Source organism: Myotis daubentonii, chromosome 4 (genome assembly GCF_963259705.1).
Source record: "Myotis daubentonii chromosome 4, mMyoDau2.1, whole genome shotgun sequence".
NCBI classification, from domain to species: Eukaryota; Metazoa; Chordata; class Mammalia; order Chiroptera; family Vespertilionidae; genus Myotis; species Myotis daubentonii.
Window position 1 is genome coordinate 78,398,133 of NC_081843.1, and position 20,398 is coordinate 78,418,530.

At 36.4% G+C, this 20,398-nt stretch overlaps 1 protein-coding gene across 3 annotated transcripts in view; it reads right to left on the reverse strand.

Annotated features, from left to right (window-relative positions):
• TNPO1 (transportin 1) overlaps positions 1 to 20,398 on the reverse strand; it is an 87,346-nt gene that overhangs the window by 35,409 nt on the left and 31,539 nt on the right. For 2 of the 3 annotated variants that reach the window (XM_059694355.1, XM_059694357.1), the window contains exons 2-7: positions 17,946 to 18,059; positions 15,375 to 15,450; positions 9,473 to 9,622; positions 7,480 to 7,586; positions 5,112 to 5,245; positions 859 to 940 (exon numbers count right to left, since the gene is read on the reverse strand). In XM_059694355.1, the coding sequence (XP_059550338.1) occupies positions 859 to 940; positions 5,112 to 5,245; positions 7,480 to 7,586; positions 9,473 to 9,622; positions 15,375 to 15,450; positions 17,946 to 18,059 (663 nt within the window). Of the gene's footprint in view, positions 1 to 858; positions 941 to 5,111; positions 5,246 to 7,479; positions 7,587 to 9,472; positions 9,623 to 15,374; positions 15,451 to 17,945; positions 18,060 to 18,195; positions 18,349 to 20,398 lie in introns of those variants that run through there. The other variant, XM_059694356.1, reaches the window with a different exon arrangement.

Here is a 20,398-nt window from a genome sequence, read left to right on the forward strand (position 1 = left end):
ATAATTTTCCAACATAAATGTGGCCTTTGAAGGATTTTTTTTTTTAGATAAAAAGCTCAGAAAAAATAATTTATTTGGTGAAAATAAAAGTAAAGTGGGTAGGGAACTTAAACAATCCTTTCACAATGGAAACCAATAGAAAACAGAAGTACAGCAGGTCCTATAACACTAGAGGCCCGGTGCATGAATTCATGCATGGGTGGGGTACCTCGGCCTGGCGGGCAATCGGGGCAGATAGGGGCTGATCAGGGCCAGTCAGCCGGGGGTGGTGGGGGAGACCACAAGAGGTTGGCTGGCCATGGGAGACTGGCTGTGGGAGCACACTGACCATCAGGGGCCAGCTCCTGCACTGAGCATCTGCCCCCTGGAGGTCAGTGTGAGTCATAGCTACCAGTTGGTCACCTGGTTGTCCGGTCGTAACAGTTGCTTAGACTTTTATATATATATAGATTAATGAGATGTGGTAGGAATTTAACTCTTGTTTATATCAATCAGTCCTATGGTGAAATTGGTTTCATAATACTTGCTTGGCTTAAAGCTACAGAACATACTGATGACGTAAAGTGAAGACTTAGTGTACTGTTCTTTTAGCTTGTGCCTTCAGATTCTTTATCAAGTTAAGTTTATTCAACCTCACCATATTGCAAATGACTTGGGAAATTTAATTTCCATATGCAACTGAACAGTATATTGAAGCAGAAATTTTTATGCTGAAGATATTAAACATACCATAATCAGTATGTACATCATGATACAAGTGGAAAAATCAGTGACAGAGGAAAAGTTTATAGTTATAAAAACTATATGCAATGAACATTATCTAACCTTCTCAAAAACAAAGGAGAGGATAAATCTTACCTCAATAAAAGAATCAATGTGCAACATCAGAGCTTGAGTTCTACTGATGATAAACTGATTGACACATGCAACAGCGTGAGACCTAGAAACAAAATTTAAGATTTAGCATATGCTCACTGCATCGTTTTTCTATTTGCAAAAATCTTAAACATTCCTCTATAAAAATATTACTATGTATGTACAGCAATACACATACACACACTCTAAAAAAAATGAGTAAAATTTCTCTGTTATTAACACAGAAAGAATAGGAATGATATATTAAGTGAAAAATGCAAGTTGCAGAGCAATATATTATTGCTTCTATAAAAGTTAAGTGTCTGAAAGAACATGTGCACATTTTTAATAGTAGATAACTGAAAAATGGAAGGCTGGATGGGTACATAATGATAATTTATTTTATTTATCTACAGACTTAAAAATAAGCATTCCTTTGAAACGAATAACTTGTAACAGTCTACAGTCTATTTGTTCTGACATAACCAATTCAATTCCACAGCAATTCTTAATGGCATTACTTAAAATCATTCTTAGCTCACAGGTCATGGTCATGGTTGGATTTCACTGACCTAGATATTACTCTATAATGTGGCTACTCCCTACCCCTAACTTCATTTCCTACTATGCTACAAATTTTTTTTTCTCCTGTCACTCTAAAAGGCCTCTTCGTAACTCCAGAGCCTTTGTACTTGCTATTCCCCCAATCTTTCCCTTGATCTTGCAAAAATTTACTACTTTACTTGGTGCAAGGTCTATACAAATGTTACCTTTTCAGAAAACCTTCTATACAAAATACTTCTCAGTCACTGTCTAACCCCTTTTTCTCACTTTTCACAGTATTTAACATGAAATTGTATCATTTATCAATTATTACCATCCTGTAGGCCAGGGGTCCTCAAACTACGGCCCGCGGGCCACATGCAAATACAAATATTGTATTTGTTCCTGTTTTGTTTTTTTACTTCAAAATAAGATATGTGCAGTGTGCATAGGAATTTGTTCATAGTTTTTTTTTTTTAACTATAGTCCAGCCCTCCAACGGTCTGAGGGACAGTGAACTGGCCCCCTGTTTAAAAAGTTTGAGGACCCCTGCTGTAGGCCTCCTCTTCTAATAACCCAATAGAAAAAAGAAGACAGAAGAAAAAATCACCACATACAGCCAAAAAACATTAAGATGTTCAACATGATTAGTGACAGAAAAGTAAGCCATTTTGAAAAACCATTTTATATCTGTTTGATTGGCAAAAATTAAAATGTGTGACACCACCAAAAGCTGAATATGTATACCCAGGAAATCCCTGTGTCTCAGAAATTCCTTCCCAAGATTTTATAACTTCCCTAAGAGAAACTCATGAAGATAGACAAAAGGAGACAAGCATATAGATGTTTCAGTAGCACTACCCACAAAAGCAAGAACCTGGAAGCATCCAAAGGCCACTGGGCGTGTGTATACATGAATAAACTATTTAACTGTCACACAAAGGAATAATATACAGTAGTCAAAACAAATGACCTATAGTGACACAACATGGATGAATCTTAGCAACATATTAAATTTAAGGTGCCAAAGATTAAATTCATATACCTTTTATAAAATTGAAAACCAAGATCAATAAAATTATTTTCTAAAAATTCCAAGAAAAGGATCAAGTTGGGATTAGATATAGGTTATTTTCAAGGCCTTTGCTTTTATTATATTTGGTGGGTTTGAGCGATTATTAAAAATAATAAATAACTATGGATTGAATGGAAGTGGGAAATGATGAGAATGTTACGAAACATAACCCAATTTGTGCACCTCTACTGTGATTAAAAAAATAAAATGCCTCTGATTTTTAAATTGCTTAGTCATGTGATGGATAAAACTGTATTTGTTTGCCTCATTCTATATTCTCAAAGTCTAATAGTTACTCTGAGAGGGAAATACACTCACAGTAAATACCAGTTAAACTGTAGTGATAAATTATTAAATAATTTTGTGGAATAAAACTACATAAAGATGTAAAATACATTTAGTGCACAGATAAAACACACAACAGATATCATTTACTCAAATATACATTAAAATAAAAATATTTTAACAGTATATTCAACAGCATCTCAAATGGGCAGTAATGAACATTCACTAAATGGAAACATTTCTGTATTGCTATACTACGTGTACCTTGTTAAGTTTTAAGTACACGTATTATAATTACAAAATAAATTTTTATATCCAGTAATGGTGTACCTATTATCAGGAATATTTTTTTGGTTTTTCTGTTTTAATTGCTGAGAACTGGTCACAAAAAAGTAAATTTCTTAGAAGTATGCAAATCACCACACTTTCACACCTCAGTGGAAATGTTCAATGGGGAATACTTTCCAAGGAAATATGAACTCCTCTATCTAATTTCCCCTGCCAGGAAGAGTAAAATTTTATTTTGAAAATATTTATTTGCATGACATTACCCACAAATAAGCATCTATTAAGTTCCTACTGTGAGTTTAACACTAGATTAAGTACTGCGTAAGAGGACAAGTAAAATTAAATCAAGGTAAAAACGTAAGAACTAAATAAAGAATTTAAGCAAGAAAAAGATTCCCAATTTACCCTCTGGTTACACTGTTGAAACCACAATCCTTCGAAACACAGTTTGGAATCCTGAAGTAAGCCCCAATGGACATCTGAACCAAAAGTTAAAGCATATACACTAACGTTCATTCAGTTGTATATCCCTGAATCCTCTAGAAACTACGTAATTTCTACTATACATAGTAATATATTTGATTATTCTACATAAAAGCATGATGTACTGACAATCATAAAAAAAACAAAAATCAAATGACAACCAGAAGAGCAATGACTTTTCCACAGAAACAATAAGCAAAGTTCAAGTTACAAAAAGCATACATAATTAAAGGGGGAAAAAGTATAGCAGGCTGGAGAACTTTTGGTGAAATTACAAAGTCTTACACACTTCAATGTAATAAAGGCATCATGATAATTATAGCATGACTAGAGGCCCAGTGTACAAAAATTTGTGCACTGGGGGGGGGGGGGGTGTCCCTCAGCACGGCCTGTGCCCTCTGGCAGTCTAAGACAGGCCTAAACTGGCAGTCAGACATCCCTCTGATAGCCCAGGAGCCCTCAGGGATGTCCACTTGCCAGTGGGGAGCAGTTAGACACCCTTAGCACTGCTGAGGAGGCAGGAGAGGCTCCCGCCATCACTGCTGTGCTGGCAGCCATCAGCCTGGCTTGTGGCTGAGCAGAGCTCCCGCTATGGGAGCGCCCTGACCACCAGGGGGCAGCTCCTGCATTGAGCATCTGCCCCCTGGTGGTCAGTATGTGTCAGTGTGACCAGTCATTCCCAGTCGTTCTGCTGTTAGGGTCAATTTGCATATTACCCTTTTATTATATAGGATAGGACAACTGATAACAAAATTAATCAAAGAATATAATGATATTTCAAAACTAGATGCTAGGCAGTTTCAAGGAATTACAGATATAGAGAAAAAACCAAAACAGACTACGTTAACTTCAGGACCAGCCAACCATGTCCACTATGTGATTTCAGAGTGCACTAAAAAATCTTTCCACCGTCAGGATTAAAATGTAGTGTGTTTTTTTAATAAGTAGGTTGTAAGCCCCTTAAACTAAAATAAGTAAATAAATAAATAGGTATATGTGTATGTGTATGTATATATGCCTAATATGCAAAGTGTCCCCTCGGGAGTTCGACTGACCAGGAGTTTGATCACTCGCTGACCACCAGGGGGTGGCGTGGAACAAAGGAAGGCCCTGGCCGGCTGCTGGCAGCTGCTAGGGACCTTACCCATGCACGAATTTCGTGTACTGTGCCTCTAGTTACTTAATAATTTAGATGTCATATTTGAGGAACTTTTATTACACAGCTGCCAATAAAAGTACCTGTACTTGCCAAGATTCATAAATTAAAAAATACAAAAAATCAAACAAACACCCCCCAACACAGAGTTTTAACCTTTCACAAGGAACCTTAAAAGCATAGTTAACCATTACAAATGTAATTAAACATGTAGAACTGACATATTCAATGACAATTTCAGCAGCAAAAGTCAGTATTTTACGGGCTGTGTTTTTAAAGGAATAAACTAAGTTATCAAAACTCACCTTTGTGGAATATCTAATAGATTTTGCTAGTTACAAAAATAATAAATAATGTAAAAATAAGAAAGTGGTAAGAATTATATCAGAGTTTATAAATTAAATTTAATATTAGTTATATAGATACCTTATTTTTGGACTACTGTGTTTGAAGAACTGTAAAAATTTTGGAATCATGATGTTAAGAGGACGATCTAAAACATCACTATCTAAAATCTCAGCAGAATCTTCACATATCTTCTGAAGGGCACCAAATGCTCCCTATAAAAGACATTTAATTAGAATAATTAAAAATTGAAGTCATTTTAAAAGTAAATTGAGGAATATTACCTAATTTGTATGAATTGTTTTCAGTTCACATAAAATGCTTCCTCAAAAAAATCTGTAAGTTTAACCAATTTTATGACAAATTATTAATCTCAGTTTTATATATAATGATACATTTTTATTTTACCATTAAATAACTTAGAATGAGAAGCTATTTTGGTTGGCAGAGACTGTAATATCTAATTCAAAACCCTAATTTCTGAAATATTCTTACCAATTTAAGTCAACAATACTTTTTCTCTTTTAAGTACTATCAGTTTGTAAAAAACTATACTTACATATATCTAACCATTGTACCACTTCTCTTTTTTGAAGCATAAAGGAGGTCTTAATATCGTTAAAAAACTGTTAAAAACTTACATACATGTAAGCCATTTATTGGGTAATGGTGACAAAATCTGTTAAAAGGGCAGGCAATTCAAATTGGCAACTATTTCTCCACAGTCATTTTTACACCAAATGGGCTAACTTAGAGCTCTTGCACACAATATGTAACCTATTAGTTCATCCACTTACATGCTTTACTGCTTTTAATTCCATTAGCAACTCCCAGGAACTTATTCTCCACAGTACAATTAATTTATGAATACTGTCTCTTTAAAGAATGACTTATGTAGTAGCTACTCCACAATTTCAAGACTATTGCAGCTAAATTTTTTTTTTTTATTCTTGGAAAGTGCTTAAAATTTTGATCTCTTTTTATATTACTGTTATACCAAAGCACTATTTAACTTGTTTAAAAATATAATTGCCTTTTTTTTTTATCCTCACCTGAGGATATATTTTTTAATGATTTGAGAGAGAGAGGGGAAGGGGGAGAGAGGGAGAGAGAAAGAGAGAAAGGGAGAAAGGGAGAGAGGGAGAGAGGGAGATGAGAGAGAGGGGGAAGGGGGAGAGAGAGAGAGATCAGTTGCCTTCCATACATGCTCTGACTCGGAATTTAACCCACAACCTTTTGGCTTATAGGACAACACTCAACCAACTGAGCCACCAGCCGGGTGTACTATTTAACTTTTAATAAACCGTTACCCGATGGCTAAATATTATTCAGTTTTCCTGTAATGTTATCAGTGTATTTCTAAGGCATTACTTGAAAACATATATATATATATATATATATATATATATATATATATATATATATATATATATATACATATATATATATATATGAATGCAAGTTTTTTTTTTCTTAGAGTCTTTTCTAAAGACTGTTTTGCTAACTATCCTTTTCTCCCTTCCCCAAGTCAGATCTGACAACAAAGTGCCCCATCACAAGACCTCCTAATTTTTTTAAAAATACATTTTATTGATTTTTTACAGAGAGGAAGGGAGAGGGATAGAGAGAAACATGGATTAGCTGCCTCCTCCACACCCCCCACTGGGGATGTGCCCGCAACCAAGGTACATGCCCTTGACCAGAATCGAACCCGGGACCCTTCAGTCCACAGGCCGACGCTCCATCCACTGAGCCAAACCGGTTAGGGCGACCTCCTGATTTTTAATGTTAGGTTATTCCTGTGCCTGCCCTGCCAAGCCATGCTCTTGTTTGAGAGGAAGATGGGTCACTGCCTTACGCAAAACACCTATAATGGTTTCCATTTAAAACAGATTTCTACCTAAACTGGAGCCCAGTTAATGAGAGAGTCTTAAAGTACTCATTAACAGTGAGAAATTGTAGAGGAAATAGAGACTCCCTCACCTTCCCAAATGAAAAGGTTGCTACTGATCTGATCAGTGGCGAACAATGAGATACTACAATCAATGCATGATTAAAATTAGACATGTCATACAGTAAGAGGCACAAAAACAATTTAGAGAAGCTGAAAAAATACTCATGGTCTGGGAATTTAGTCAATTTTAAGTCTATCTTCAAAAAATACCACCTGAACTGATTAAGCTTGACAATGGCTATTATTATAGAGATATACATATATCCAAGGAAAGTTTTCAAATACAAAAATGGGAGATATTTCTTTGTAGGAAATATAGTAAAGATGTTTTAAAACTTAGTCTTTATAGAAAAGAGTAAGAGATGATCACTAATGTAAAACACAAAGGTAATTTTAGGTTTTTAAGTTTTGAAATATTTCCAGAGAAAAAATTTCAAAGGTTTCTTAGTATACAATAGCACAAGAAAAATTATATGATGAAGCAAGTATTTTTACCTCACAAGTGTTGTAATCTTCAGAATCCAGTAAACTACAGAGTTTTGGTAAGAGGTCAGGCCAATTCTGCAATTCTCCCTTGGAGGCTATGGTTGTAATCAAAATACCTTGAAAGAAAACACACACTTTTAGGAAATCTGACTGCATTATGTTAGGTATTATCATGTGAACAACAGCACACAAACATGCGCAATCCCCCCTCCTCCACTTACTAAATGCCCCAAATCAGCCTAAGACTTCCAAACCATCTAAATAACATTCATCAAGAATCCCCATATCACCACAGCATAAATCAGATCTGTTTCTAACCTGTTTTTTTTTTAACACTTTACCCTCTTTTTTATTTTTAACAAGTATCTGTACAGAAGACTACAACTTGCTCTTCTCCAAGAATAGTTCCACTAATTAAAATCACTCCTATTTTATAGAATTTACAAAAGAATAAAATATGTACAAAATGTTAGTATCATGTATTACTGGGTGAGGAGTATGAATCTGTTACATTCAAATAAAAATACATCAAGAAGCTAATAACTCCCCAGCTTAACCTAGGATCACAGCCATGGAGGGACGTAGATATGGAGAGAGAAAATAGAAAGTTTCCCACTTACTGGATCAAGGATGAATCACTGGGAAGCTGATCTGGGAGAACTGAGTGGCACATACTGACAATGCCACTCTGACTGGATTATTTCAACTGTGTAGTGCAGCTTAGTTGTGATAGTTACACATATATGTAACAAAAAGTTTGTGTTAATCTTTTCCTCTGCCTTAGTAAATCTTATATTAGTAACAAAGTTATATACTTGCCAATTATAGATCCTTTTATTTAATGAGTATAAACTCTGATAGGCAAATTATAGGTACTCTAACCTTCAAAATACTAATTTATAAAATTTTTTAGAAGTGCTCTTTTTAATAGTTATTTTGAGAATTCAGTGAGATATGCACACAAAATGCTTGGCATACAGTAAATGCTTAATGATTACTATGAAATAGCAAATTCCATTGTTTGTGTGTTTGAATTCTTTTTGAATTTTCTACCATTAGTCTTGAGAAGGCTGCTCCTAATGGTAAAGAGCTACAAAATGTAAAGTTAGTCAATATTTATTCTTAGCTAAAAATTTTGAAAGTATGTGGTAAGGGTTAATATATGGATAGCATTTTAAAGATATCAGGCTTACTATAAAATAAGTTTGTAGTAAGACAAAAAAGCAGCAAGACTAATAGTAGGTCTGTACCTTCTGCCAATTATTCTTTCCCAAAGTTAAAAATATAGAAGAACTGAGAAAAAGAGAAAGCTCTAGATCTGCCTAAATGAAACCAAGCTGCCTTAAAACAAGCAATGATAAAAAATAAACATAAGTAACACCCTGGCACTAATAGACCGCTAACATCCATTACTTCTGCTAGGAGAGATTGAAGAATGTTGAAATTTGAAATTCAAATTTATCTGGCTCCATATAATCTCATCCACTACTGAAGAGTCTTCTAATGCCTAACACAGTTGCAAAAAGTGAAACATTTTAATTTTCTGTGTACAAAAAGATGGGAATAAAATTTGGTGTGCTCAGCAATACCTATTAAATTTTAACTGTTTAAACAGCACACTTTGACCCAGTAATGCCACTTCTATGCACTAATTCTACAGAAAATTTCCCACAAGTGTATAAACACATTAAAGGATGTTGACTGAAATAATAAAATCACAAACCAACTCCAAGAAAAGACAGTGGTCCTACATTATTATCACTTATTAATGTCCCATTTTCACCAACTCTGATTAATCAACTACCAGGGACCCTTGGGTCTCACTGGACAAGAGAGCTTTTATTGCAACCATAAACATATCCTAAGCATTTAAGAGTAGCAATGAAAAATTTCCCCATCACAATTTAACTTGAAACAGATGAAATGCCTATGAAAATGGTGTATCATATCAAAAAACAACCGTTACAAACAAGATAAGCAAAATTTTAACAACATAACTTACCGACGGTGGCTCTAATCAGAGGAGAGGAGTCACCAATATTGTTTAGACATTCGCTTTTAATAAAGTCTGTTACACCATTTGGGAAGTTCTGAAAATGAGCTTTCACATTATTCTTCAAAATGAGACCACTCAATGATCGTGTGGGTTCATCTGTAGTAAAATAACAACAGTACTGAGTTTTAAAGTCATTTTCATTTTAAAATGTTATCAAGAACAGTAACTTTAAAAACATTTACATTCAAAAACTGATTATATTTCAATAATTTTGCTATAACCAGGAAAATATATCATAAATGATTTCAAAAGATTAGCTCTATGATTTTATAGTTCAGGGTTTCTCAACCTTGGCACTATTGACATTTTGGGCCAAATAATTCTTTGTTGTGGGGTGCTGTTCTGTGCACTATAAGATGGTCAGCAGTATCACTGGCCACAGATGCCAGTATCAATTCTCCAAGTTGTGACAACCAAAAATGTTTCCAGTTAATGTCAAATTCTGGGAGAAATTGAGGGAGAGGAATTGCACTGGGTTGAGAACCATTAATTTAGTTTAAGAGTTAATTTAGTTTATATATGACCACTGTATTCAAGCTTTATTGAAACCTGAGATAAACATCAAATTACAGATCTGAAAGTGTTAGTTACTAAAAATATCTCATTAAAAATCAAGTGGACAAAGAATATATGGGGTCACCTTCACATACAAATAATTGTCGTTCATTTATACCATGTTTTTCACTTGCCTCTGAGCTAAAAAAAAAAGGGGGAGTAAAACAAGTTTAAAATTTCCGTAAGTTTTCTTAAAAACAGAATTTACTTTTTTTTTTTAATACTTTATTTTTTTTAGAATATATTTTATTGATTTTTTACAGAGAGGAAGGGAGAGGGATAGAGAGTTAGGAACATTGATGAGAGAGAAACATCAATCAGCTGCCTCTTGCACACCCCCTACTGAGGATGTGCCTGCAACCAAGGTACATGCCCTTAACTGGAATAGAACCTGGGACCCTTCAGTCCCCAGGCCGACGCTCTATCCACTGAGCCAAACCGGTTAGGGCAGAATTTACTTTTAAAAAAACATTTAATCCATAGGTGGTGTTAAATGTTCAAGAAGCAATTTAATACCTGCAGACTATAACTGATGTTACCAATTGGCACCAGCATCAACAATATTAGCAATAGTTAAGATCTTCTGAGTGTGTATCAGGTACTAAACACCACTAAATGCTTTGCAAGTAGTTTGCATTTAATCCTCACAACCTCATGAGATGGTAATTATTCCCACTGCACAACTGAAGAAACTGAGGCCTTTGCCAAAGTCACACAGAGCTAAGTGGGGAAGCCAAAATATCAACCTCAGGGGTCTGCCTCCAGAGCCTACACTTGATGCACTGTGTACTTTCACTCTCCTCAAAGGGCTAGAAGACATGAAGAGCTGCTATGTTGAACAGAATATGCTTTTACAGCACTACTATTTCACATACCTTATTAAAAAATAAATACCCGAGCTTGTTTTAATTAGTAGTATGCTCCTAAAATCTGACTGGCACTGAAATCGTCAAGGGTAAAACACATAGAGAGGCAAAAAGATGGCAAAGTTTTTTTGCACATAAACCCCACTGAGGCCACCAAGCAATATAGCCAGAGATTTTATATCACCATTTAAAATCTTCTTTCCAATATTTAACCCAAAGTTGTGATGTAATTATACTGGGAGGATAGGGTTGAAGGTAGGATGGATGAGAAAAGAGCTGTAGTCTCATCATCCATAGTAAGGTGGTCAATGTATAATGTTTAAAATGAAAAAATCTTGAGAGTAGAATAAACAATTTTTATAAAGTCAATGTGGAGGTCAATACCGATAGAAACAGTTATAAGATTTAAAAATGAATTGAAAATTTTGACTATGGGAAGCAAAAATCAGGAGAAGTTGGACAGGAAACTTTCCTTTTTCTGTTAAAGTCTGTGCTATTTGATTTTTAAACTTGTACATTACTTTGTGAAAAATAAAAAGAAATTCAAAAAATGAGAGAAAAATAAATAAAATCTTTCTAGCTTCAATTACAACTCATTCCAATAAGTAGATTAAAATGAAAGAAAAGCCCATCCAGGGTGGCTCACTGGTTGAGCGTTGACCCATAAACCAAGAGGTCACTGGTTCGGTCAGAACACTGTCCGGGTTGCAGGCTCTATCCCCAGTAGGGGGCATGAAGAAGAAGCCAACTGATGATGTTTCTCTCTCACCGATGTATTTATTTATCTCTCTCTCTCTCCCTTCCTGTCTCTCTTAAAACAACAAAAAAAATTGATAGGCTTCCTCCCTCCAGCACACCCATGCCTTTTCCCTTCCCTTACCCCCCACCCCTCACCAGGCCAAAAAAAATCGATAAAAACATTTTTAAAAAAGAAGAACAGTTCTAACTTCTTTTCAAAATTTAAAACCGTCATAAAGTAATAGCCAAATATTTAACTTCCTTAAGCAACAAACTTTTTTGTCTTGTTAGCCCATTAGTTCAGTAATATAATTTTATTTTAAATGGCATGTGTATTTATTTACAAGAAATACACTATGTTGTTTTGGTTTTTTGTGTGTGAATCCTCACCCACGGATATTTTTCTATTGGTTTTCAGAAAGGGTGGAAGGGAGGGGGAGAAACATCAGCATGAGAGAGACATTGATTGGTTGCCTCCTGGACACGCCCTAACCAAGGCTGGGGATTCAAGCCTGCAGCTGAGGTAGGTGCTCTTGACCACAATTGAACCTGGGACCCTTCAATCCATAGGCCGATGCTTTGCCCACTGAGCCAAACCGACTAGGACCACTATATTTTTTTTACAAGGTTACAAGATGAAGGGTTTCAATAAATATAAAGTGAAATGATTTAAAATATTTTTAATTAAAATGAAAAATATCCTCTGTCCAAAACCCACTTAATAAAGTCACCATTGCCTTTTATTAAAAAAGAAGACTTTACTTCACTGGGCCCCATTTTGCTCATCTGTAAAATGAGGGATTTAGATGAGCTCATTTCTGAGGTCTCTTCCAGATTTAAACTTTTACTCCACAATTCCGTGTAAACAAATACATACATACACACAGAAACATCAACTATATCAATTTGTTGTTCCACTTATCATTCATTGGTTGATTCTTTGTATGTGCCCTGACCGGGGATCAAACCTCCAACCGTGGAGTATTGGGATGATGCTCTAACCAACTGAACTACACGGCCAGGGCAAGAAATACATTTTAGTTAGTGTCTGGAAAACCTGAATAAAATCCCTTTCCAACATTTTGTGGTTTTGTAACTAATATGTCTTTTTGAAGGCAGTTACACCAACTTCTCCTGCTACTTGAATGTTTGTCTGCTTTTTCAAATACTTCTGATGTACCTTTATACACCAAGAAAGCTTTGAGAAAGAGTATAATATTTTAACCATTTAAATATTTGGAATTTAGGATGAGGACATGACAGTGTAGAAAGCTTGGTGAAATAAGCTTAAAATTTCCAAGTGAATCACAGTTTAGAAATATTCACTTACTAAGTTCTTTTAAAAACAAATAGCATTGCCCTAGCTGGTTAGGCTCAATGGATAGGAGTGTTGGCCTGAGGACCGAAGGGTCCTGGGTTAGATTCCGATAAAGGCATATGCTTGGGTTGCAGCTGGCTCGATCCCCAGTGGGGGGCATGCAGGAGGCAGCTGATCAATGATTCTCTCTCATTACTGATGTTTCTATCTCTCCCTCTTTTCTCTGAAATCAATAAAAAAGAAAAGAAAATGCCCGATATAAAGGCTTAGGAAAAAATAAAACAAAACAAAAAGAAATAGCATTGATTTAATTACCAACTACTGTAGTATACAGAGAAAATATACTTTATTAAGAAACAATGTATTCAATGGGGGGGGGGGGGGACATATATAATACTTTAAACAATACAGAAATTTTAAAAAACCAAAACAAAGTATCACCCTGGCCAGTTTGCTCAGTGGTTAGAGCGTGAGCTTGCAGACCAAACAGGGTTTGATTCCCAGTCAAAGGCATGTACCTGGGTTGCAGGCCTGATATATCTCACATCTATGTCTCTCTCTCTCCCTCTCCCCGTACCCCCCTTTCCATCCATTCTTCTCTAAACATCAACAGGGGTAAAAATATCCTCGGGTAAGGATTAACATCCCCCCGCCACCCACCAAATATCATAAGTACACTTATCAAGCTAGGAATATTAATTTACGTTAAAGATATACTGATGGAATTTCTAGTTTCTTAAAATGTAGGTTTAGAAAGTTTTGAAGCTTCTATTATATTCCTCAACCAACAAATTAAAACCCTTACAATTCAGATCAGGGGTCCTCAAACTTTTTAATCAGGGGGCCAGTTCACTGTCCCTCAGACCGTTGGAGGGCCGGACTATAGTTTAAAAAAAACAAAACAGGAACAAATACAATATCTGTATTTGCATGTGGCCTGCGGGCTGTAGTTTGAGGACCCCTGATTTAGATTATTCAAAAATAATTCAAAATAATTCACTCTACTGTATGTGGATTATTAAAATCTGAATACAATTTATTAGTTAGATTTTACTACGCACTAAGGCCATTAACCGACTAGAGCTTGGAGCTCAAACCTTGCAGATGGTCTGGTAGTCTAACATGCATTTTATAGGTGAAAAAAGAGGTAAATGTGTCTCCGAGTCTGAGACTTATTTCCTAACTCCAAATGCAGTATCTTACTGCACCATGGCTTCTGAAACACTAATCACTGAACAGGATATTACAGTACTTTCATTTACAGGTTAATACATATCTGAGTGCTTTTTGTATCTGACAATGTTCCAAGAAGGGAATACACAATTCAAAGAACTCTATGAACACCTCTCACTACAAGGTAATCTCTGTAAGGGCAGATACTCTTGTTTATTTTGCTCACTTCATTGCCTCTGAGCCTACAAAATACCTGGCAAAGAAGTACATTAAAAAAAAAAAAAATCAAATGACTGTCATTTAAAAATCATACAGGTTTTCAGGCTTTAAATTGTTGCAGAAGTAATTTAAATTTAAGATTTATAGAAGAATAGTTAGTAAACTAATTTAATGTATAATGTTATAAGGTTTTAAAAAGTTACAAGTGTCTATAAGTAATACGTTCCCATTTTTTTTCATTAAACTTTTAAAATAGTGTATAAGCACCTAAAAGAGGGTAGAGAGCCCTAACCGGTTTGGCTCAATGGATAGAGCGTCGGCCTGCGGACTGAAGGGTCCCAGGTTCGATTCCGGCCAAGGGCATGTACCTTGGTTGCAGGCACATCCTCAGTAGGGGGTGTGCAAGAGGCAGCTGATCGATGTTTCTCTCTCATCAATGTTCCTAACTCTCTATCCCTCTCCCTTCCTCTCTGTAAAAAATCAATAAAATTTATTTAAATAAATAAAAGAGGGTAGGGAGGGCAGAATTAATCAAGAGATTAATTACTTATCTCTGGGTGATGGGATTATAAGTGATTTTTCATTTTGGTTATATGTACTTTCAACTGTTTTCTATAAACACACATAAATTAATTAGTAAATCCTGTATTCATTCTGTGTGTTAAAAGGAATAAAGAATAAATCTTTATGCCATTATTGTACAAGGACTGAAGCAAAATCCCAAAGTGGACTTTGCAACACTCCTTTCATTTGCAAAGAATGAGGGAATTGTCATAAAACCATTCAATTAACAAGTGAATGCTTACTAATAAGCATCTAAATGCTTAGAGTAGTATACTAACTCAAATCTCTTTGCTTATTTCACATCTCTAAAGCAGGTGGTTACTACAAAAGGAAATCCTTTGAAATGAATAATTCCCAGTATATTTTAACAAGCCCTACAGACATTTTTTGTAGTTTTAACATAGACCCTACTTACCTTCAGATTTTAATTTTGTCAGAACAAAAATCAGGTAGTTGTTAAAATCTGGATATTGATTGAGTTGTTCCAGTTTCTAGAACAAACAGTAGTTAAGGAAACTTCTCAAAGTAATCTAAGAAAAATTAAATATTTTTAATGTAAAATCAAGAATTCCTTTTTGTGGTATTTCTAGCCTTGGCTGAAATAAACTTAATATTTTATATCAATTATACCCAATACAACATAAACCAAGTTCCATCTTCGGCATGCTCAAAATCGCAAAATTATTTTTCATAACAGAATTTCTTTGAACTTTAAAAATCCCAACTAAGAATATTTTTAACTTGAAAAGTGCTTTTATTACTCATTTGTTCTTCAGAGTTCAAACATTAAGATTAAATGTCATTTGTGCACAAGCCTACATTCCAATTTTATTACATAAAATAAAGTCAGTGTTATGAAATTACTACACTGCAATAGTGCTATAATTGTTTACCACCTCCAGGATCTAACATTTTCAGTGGTACAAATATGCAGGTATTTTATTCTGTTGGCAGTTAACAATGGCATAATACTGTTTTGTCTTCAAGCCCTTTTAATCTCTATTATACTTTTTACTAACATCCTTAATTGTGTTTTAATAGACAGAAATATTCGTGTTTTTACTCAATGGACCTAACTTTATTAAGAAATTAAATGCATGATACAAACTCAAGGTACACTGTATTATCTATTTATTACATAGTGGAATACCCTCAATATTTAGTGGTCAAAATGTAAAACTAGCAAAATCACTATCTAGAAAAATTCCAAGGTGTGACTGACTACTTTATTTGTCCTAGAAAAACCTATTGACTTCGTTTCTTAGTGAATGGCCAGGACTAAGAGCATACTGATAGGCTAGTAATTTTTCATAAATATTTCCTGACAAAGTTTACTTTTTTACAACTGCCACCATCTATATATACTATTATTACAATGACCTTTCAAAAAGCTCTCAAGTTTATACAAAAAAAAAAAATAAAGAACAAAAACATTGATACAGTCTTTCCTAAAGAGACACAAAAGAACAAGTTCATCACTAGGCACTTTGAAAATACAGAGTAGTGTGGGTATTTAAAACTGGTCACCTCTATCAACTGAAATTTACCTTTTTCCTTATGTAGATGGATAGATGGCAAACAATGCTCCAGGTACACAGAATAAACTTTAAATTTGATTGTTAGCCCAAGTACAATACCAGGCATATAAAAGGTATTTAATAAATACGTATTAAAGTATGATATTCAGTGCTATACAGTATTAGAAATTACAATGTGGTTTAGGGCTTGGCTAACTTAAGCCATAATAGGGTTTAGGATACAAGCTCCAACAAACCCCAATACTATTCTTCCCTTGGTATTAACAGTATTCAAATAAAATGGCTTAAAAAAACAAAACTCAAGCAGACTTCCATTTTTAAATAAGCAGCACATTAACCAAGAAGCTAAGATTTGAAGTTACAGCAATGCAGTACTTCCTTGAAACTTATGCTTTCTTTTGATGTAATTGTATACACACACATTTCCTTTACTGTTTTAAATTTAATTAAGCCCAAACTACACTAAAGGAGCTTACTTACCAAACTCCATATTTAGTAAATTTTGCTGCTTAACAATAAACATCAAGAGGCTTTTTTGCAAAAATAGACAAGTTTTTTTTTTTTAAATTAACTTCTTTGGTCTTAAAATAACAGATAAAAAGTTTACTTATGACCAGGTGAGTGAATCTGTTTCCTTTATGGGCTCCAATTAGAATTCACCGTGGCCCACAGTTCAGGGCACTACTGAGCACACACGGCAGGTTTTGCTTCTTCTCTAATCCTTTCCGCCTCTAGCAATAGGACCGCTACACCAGCTAACTCCACAAAGGCTTGGATAATTGAACAGGCATCCTTGAGCCAAAGATTTAAAAAGAAAATCTCATTTGGGAGCCAGCAACAGGTGCTAGCACGAACAGCCCAGGGGCAGGTCTGAAAGCCCCCACGTCTACGCCTCCAACCCGCTCGGGCCAAGAGCCGGGAAGTAACCCCAGGCCCCGAACCGCGGCAGTTCAAACCCCGCGCCAGCTCCACCCCATGGCTGGCCGGTCGCTCGGCGGGAGCCCCGCCGCTCAAGCAGCGCCCGCCACCTGGCCTCTCGCTCAGCCCGCAGGCCCAACCGGGCCAGGCGCGTGGTGTGGGCCGGGCCGCCGGGGTCCGCACCGGGCCACGCCGCCCGCGCAGCTCCCCACCCCCTCCGCAAGCCAGCGGTGGGCGGGCCGGGACGTGGCGGCTCGATAGGCGCACCGGTCGCGATCGTGGGCGGCGGCCCAGAGCCCCTGCCTCGCGCGGCCCGGAAGTCGGCGGCCCGGACCGAAGCACAAGGGCCGCGTGCGCGGGGCTCGGGCCGGGCAGCGGCGGTGGCGGGCGGGCCTCCTCCCGCAGGCGGGCGGAGGACGGAGGGATCTGGGGAGCGGGAGGAGGGGGAGGGGCGGCGAGAGCCACCCCGCGCCGGAGCGGGCCCGGCGGGGCCAGCTGCGCGGGCGGCGGCGAGGCCTCGGAAAGGATACTTGTTGCACGGTTCTCTGGATGGTGGTGTCTGGGGACTGGGACTCCTTCAGCAGCTGCAGGATTTGCTGAAGTCCTTGCTCGTCAGGTTTCCACTCATACTCCATTTTGGTTTGCTGCAAATGAAGCCAGAGACAGGAAGAGACGGAGCAAATGTTACTACTCCCCATGCACAGGCCCGAGGGCTTCCCGCGCCGAGCAACCCCTTCCTCCCCGCCCGAACGACCCCTGCGCTCCCCAGACGCCTCGGACCTGTCCGGGCGCCTGAAGGAAGTCTCCGACCGCGAAACCCGGGGGAACTGATCCTGGCAGTTCGGCCGCCAATATCTGCTGCTCCAGCCGCCGCGGCCGCCGAGCGCAAGGAGCCGACCAGACTGAGTCACCGCGAATTTGCAATCTGGCCCCAGATCCGCTCGCGGGAGCCCCTGGGTCCTAATGCCACGCAGTTTTCTTCAACCCTCTCCAACTCGAGTTCCGTCAGATTGATTTAGAAGTCAAATCCTTACCAACCTCCCCCCCCGCACCACGCCGCGAAACACCTGAAGAGATCTAAATTTGGTTATTAGTCACTTTAAGTTAACATGGTGCAAAATGTTTGACTGAAACAGGAAAAAAACAAAAACGGCTAATTCCCCTGACAGCTCAACAGTACTGAGAAGAAATAAAAATGTTTACGTTTCAATGTGATATACAAAACCAAATACTAATAGTCTAAAATATTAAAAATGCACTGCAATCACAACTCACACCTCAATAAACACTAAATGTTGCATTTACATCTGCAGAACTTGATTTTCAAAATGCATTATTTCCTAAAATAAAGTTCAAGTTTTGAAGTCTTATTACGTGAAATAAATTCCACCTGAAATAACCACTTTTCACAACTACGGGTTTTAGGCTGAAGGAAAAACAAGAAAAACACTGAAATTTACAATTGATAGTGTTTAATTTTATTAAAGTATTTTCATATATATTCTTATTTGATTCTCTCATTGGGGAGGTATTATTTGCCTCATGTGGCAACCATGGGACAAGAAGATCTTAGCAAATTAACCAAAAGATTAGGAGGAGAATACAGGTTTCTTATACAAGTTGCATCTGTTATAATCAATTGAAACTACTATATCAATGAAAGTTTCATTAAAAGTAAATGCTTAAACAAAAACAAGACTTAAGTATAAAGCATAAATTATTTGTAAAAAACAAATTGAGTCTGCTGAAGGAGAAGATTTTTCATTTGACTCTACTACTCCGTGATGGTTTGACAGCTGAAATTAGTGCCTTCCTAGGAGTACCTTCCTAGTAGAGGTTAAAAAAGATTTTACTACATCTCTCACTAGCATTATTTTCTTTTCTTTTACCAGTAACCTTTTCCTCTCTCCTTATTCACCCTTATTTTCTGTTTAATATCCTGTAATCCAGCTTTGTTCACACCTTCTACAGACTTCCCAAACAACCCAACCCCCCAAAACTATCCGTATCTAAAACAAAAAGGGATCATCGGAACATAATATCTATTAATAATATTGTAGTATTTTTATTCCATTCTTCATTTTGTATGTTTATATGTTTGTTATATTTTAGAATGAGATTGTCCTGTTTCTTGCCCAACTTTATATATTATTTAAAGTATTATGAAAAATAATAGCATTCCATTGTATTGCTGCCATTGTTTAATAAACTTTTGATTGGTATAATATGTATATAAACCTGTATCTTAAGCATACTAGGTGGATTTTTATAAAGTGAACACACCCGTGTAACCAATGTCCACATCAAGATATATATATATAGATGATTATCTGTATCAAGGTTTCTCTTTGTACTCATTCTGTCCTCAACCCACCCCAAAGTAATCTCTATAATTTCTATCATTATAGAGCTTTCCCCTTTCTCTTTTCTTTTTTACTTCAGAAACTTTTAAAATATTTTCACACCTTTCTCTAATTTCAAACATACATATAGTTGTAGTTTTTTTTTAAGATCATACTACATACTACACCGGTGATGGCGAACCTTTTGAGCTCGGCGTGTCAGCATTTTGAAAAACCCTAACTTAATTCTGGTGCCGTGTCACATATAGAAATTTTTTGATATTTGCAACCATAGTAAAACAATGATTTATATTTTTGATATTTATTTTATATATTTAAATGCCATTTAACAAAGAAAAATCAACCAAAAAAATGATTCGCGTGTCACCTCTGACATGCGTGTCATAGGTTCACCATCGCTGTACTACACTATTAACTCTATAATTTTTTTTAACAAATAATATAGCAAGGCCATCATTACAAGCCAATGCATACAGATTTAACTCACATTTTAATAGATCACATCGGTCTTTGGAATTGATAGAAAATAATCTGTTCAATTGTTTGTTGATTGGCTTCCGGGTTGCTTCTACTTCTTTGCCACTATGAAGAACACAGCAAAAAACATTCTTGTACTAATG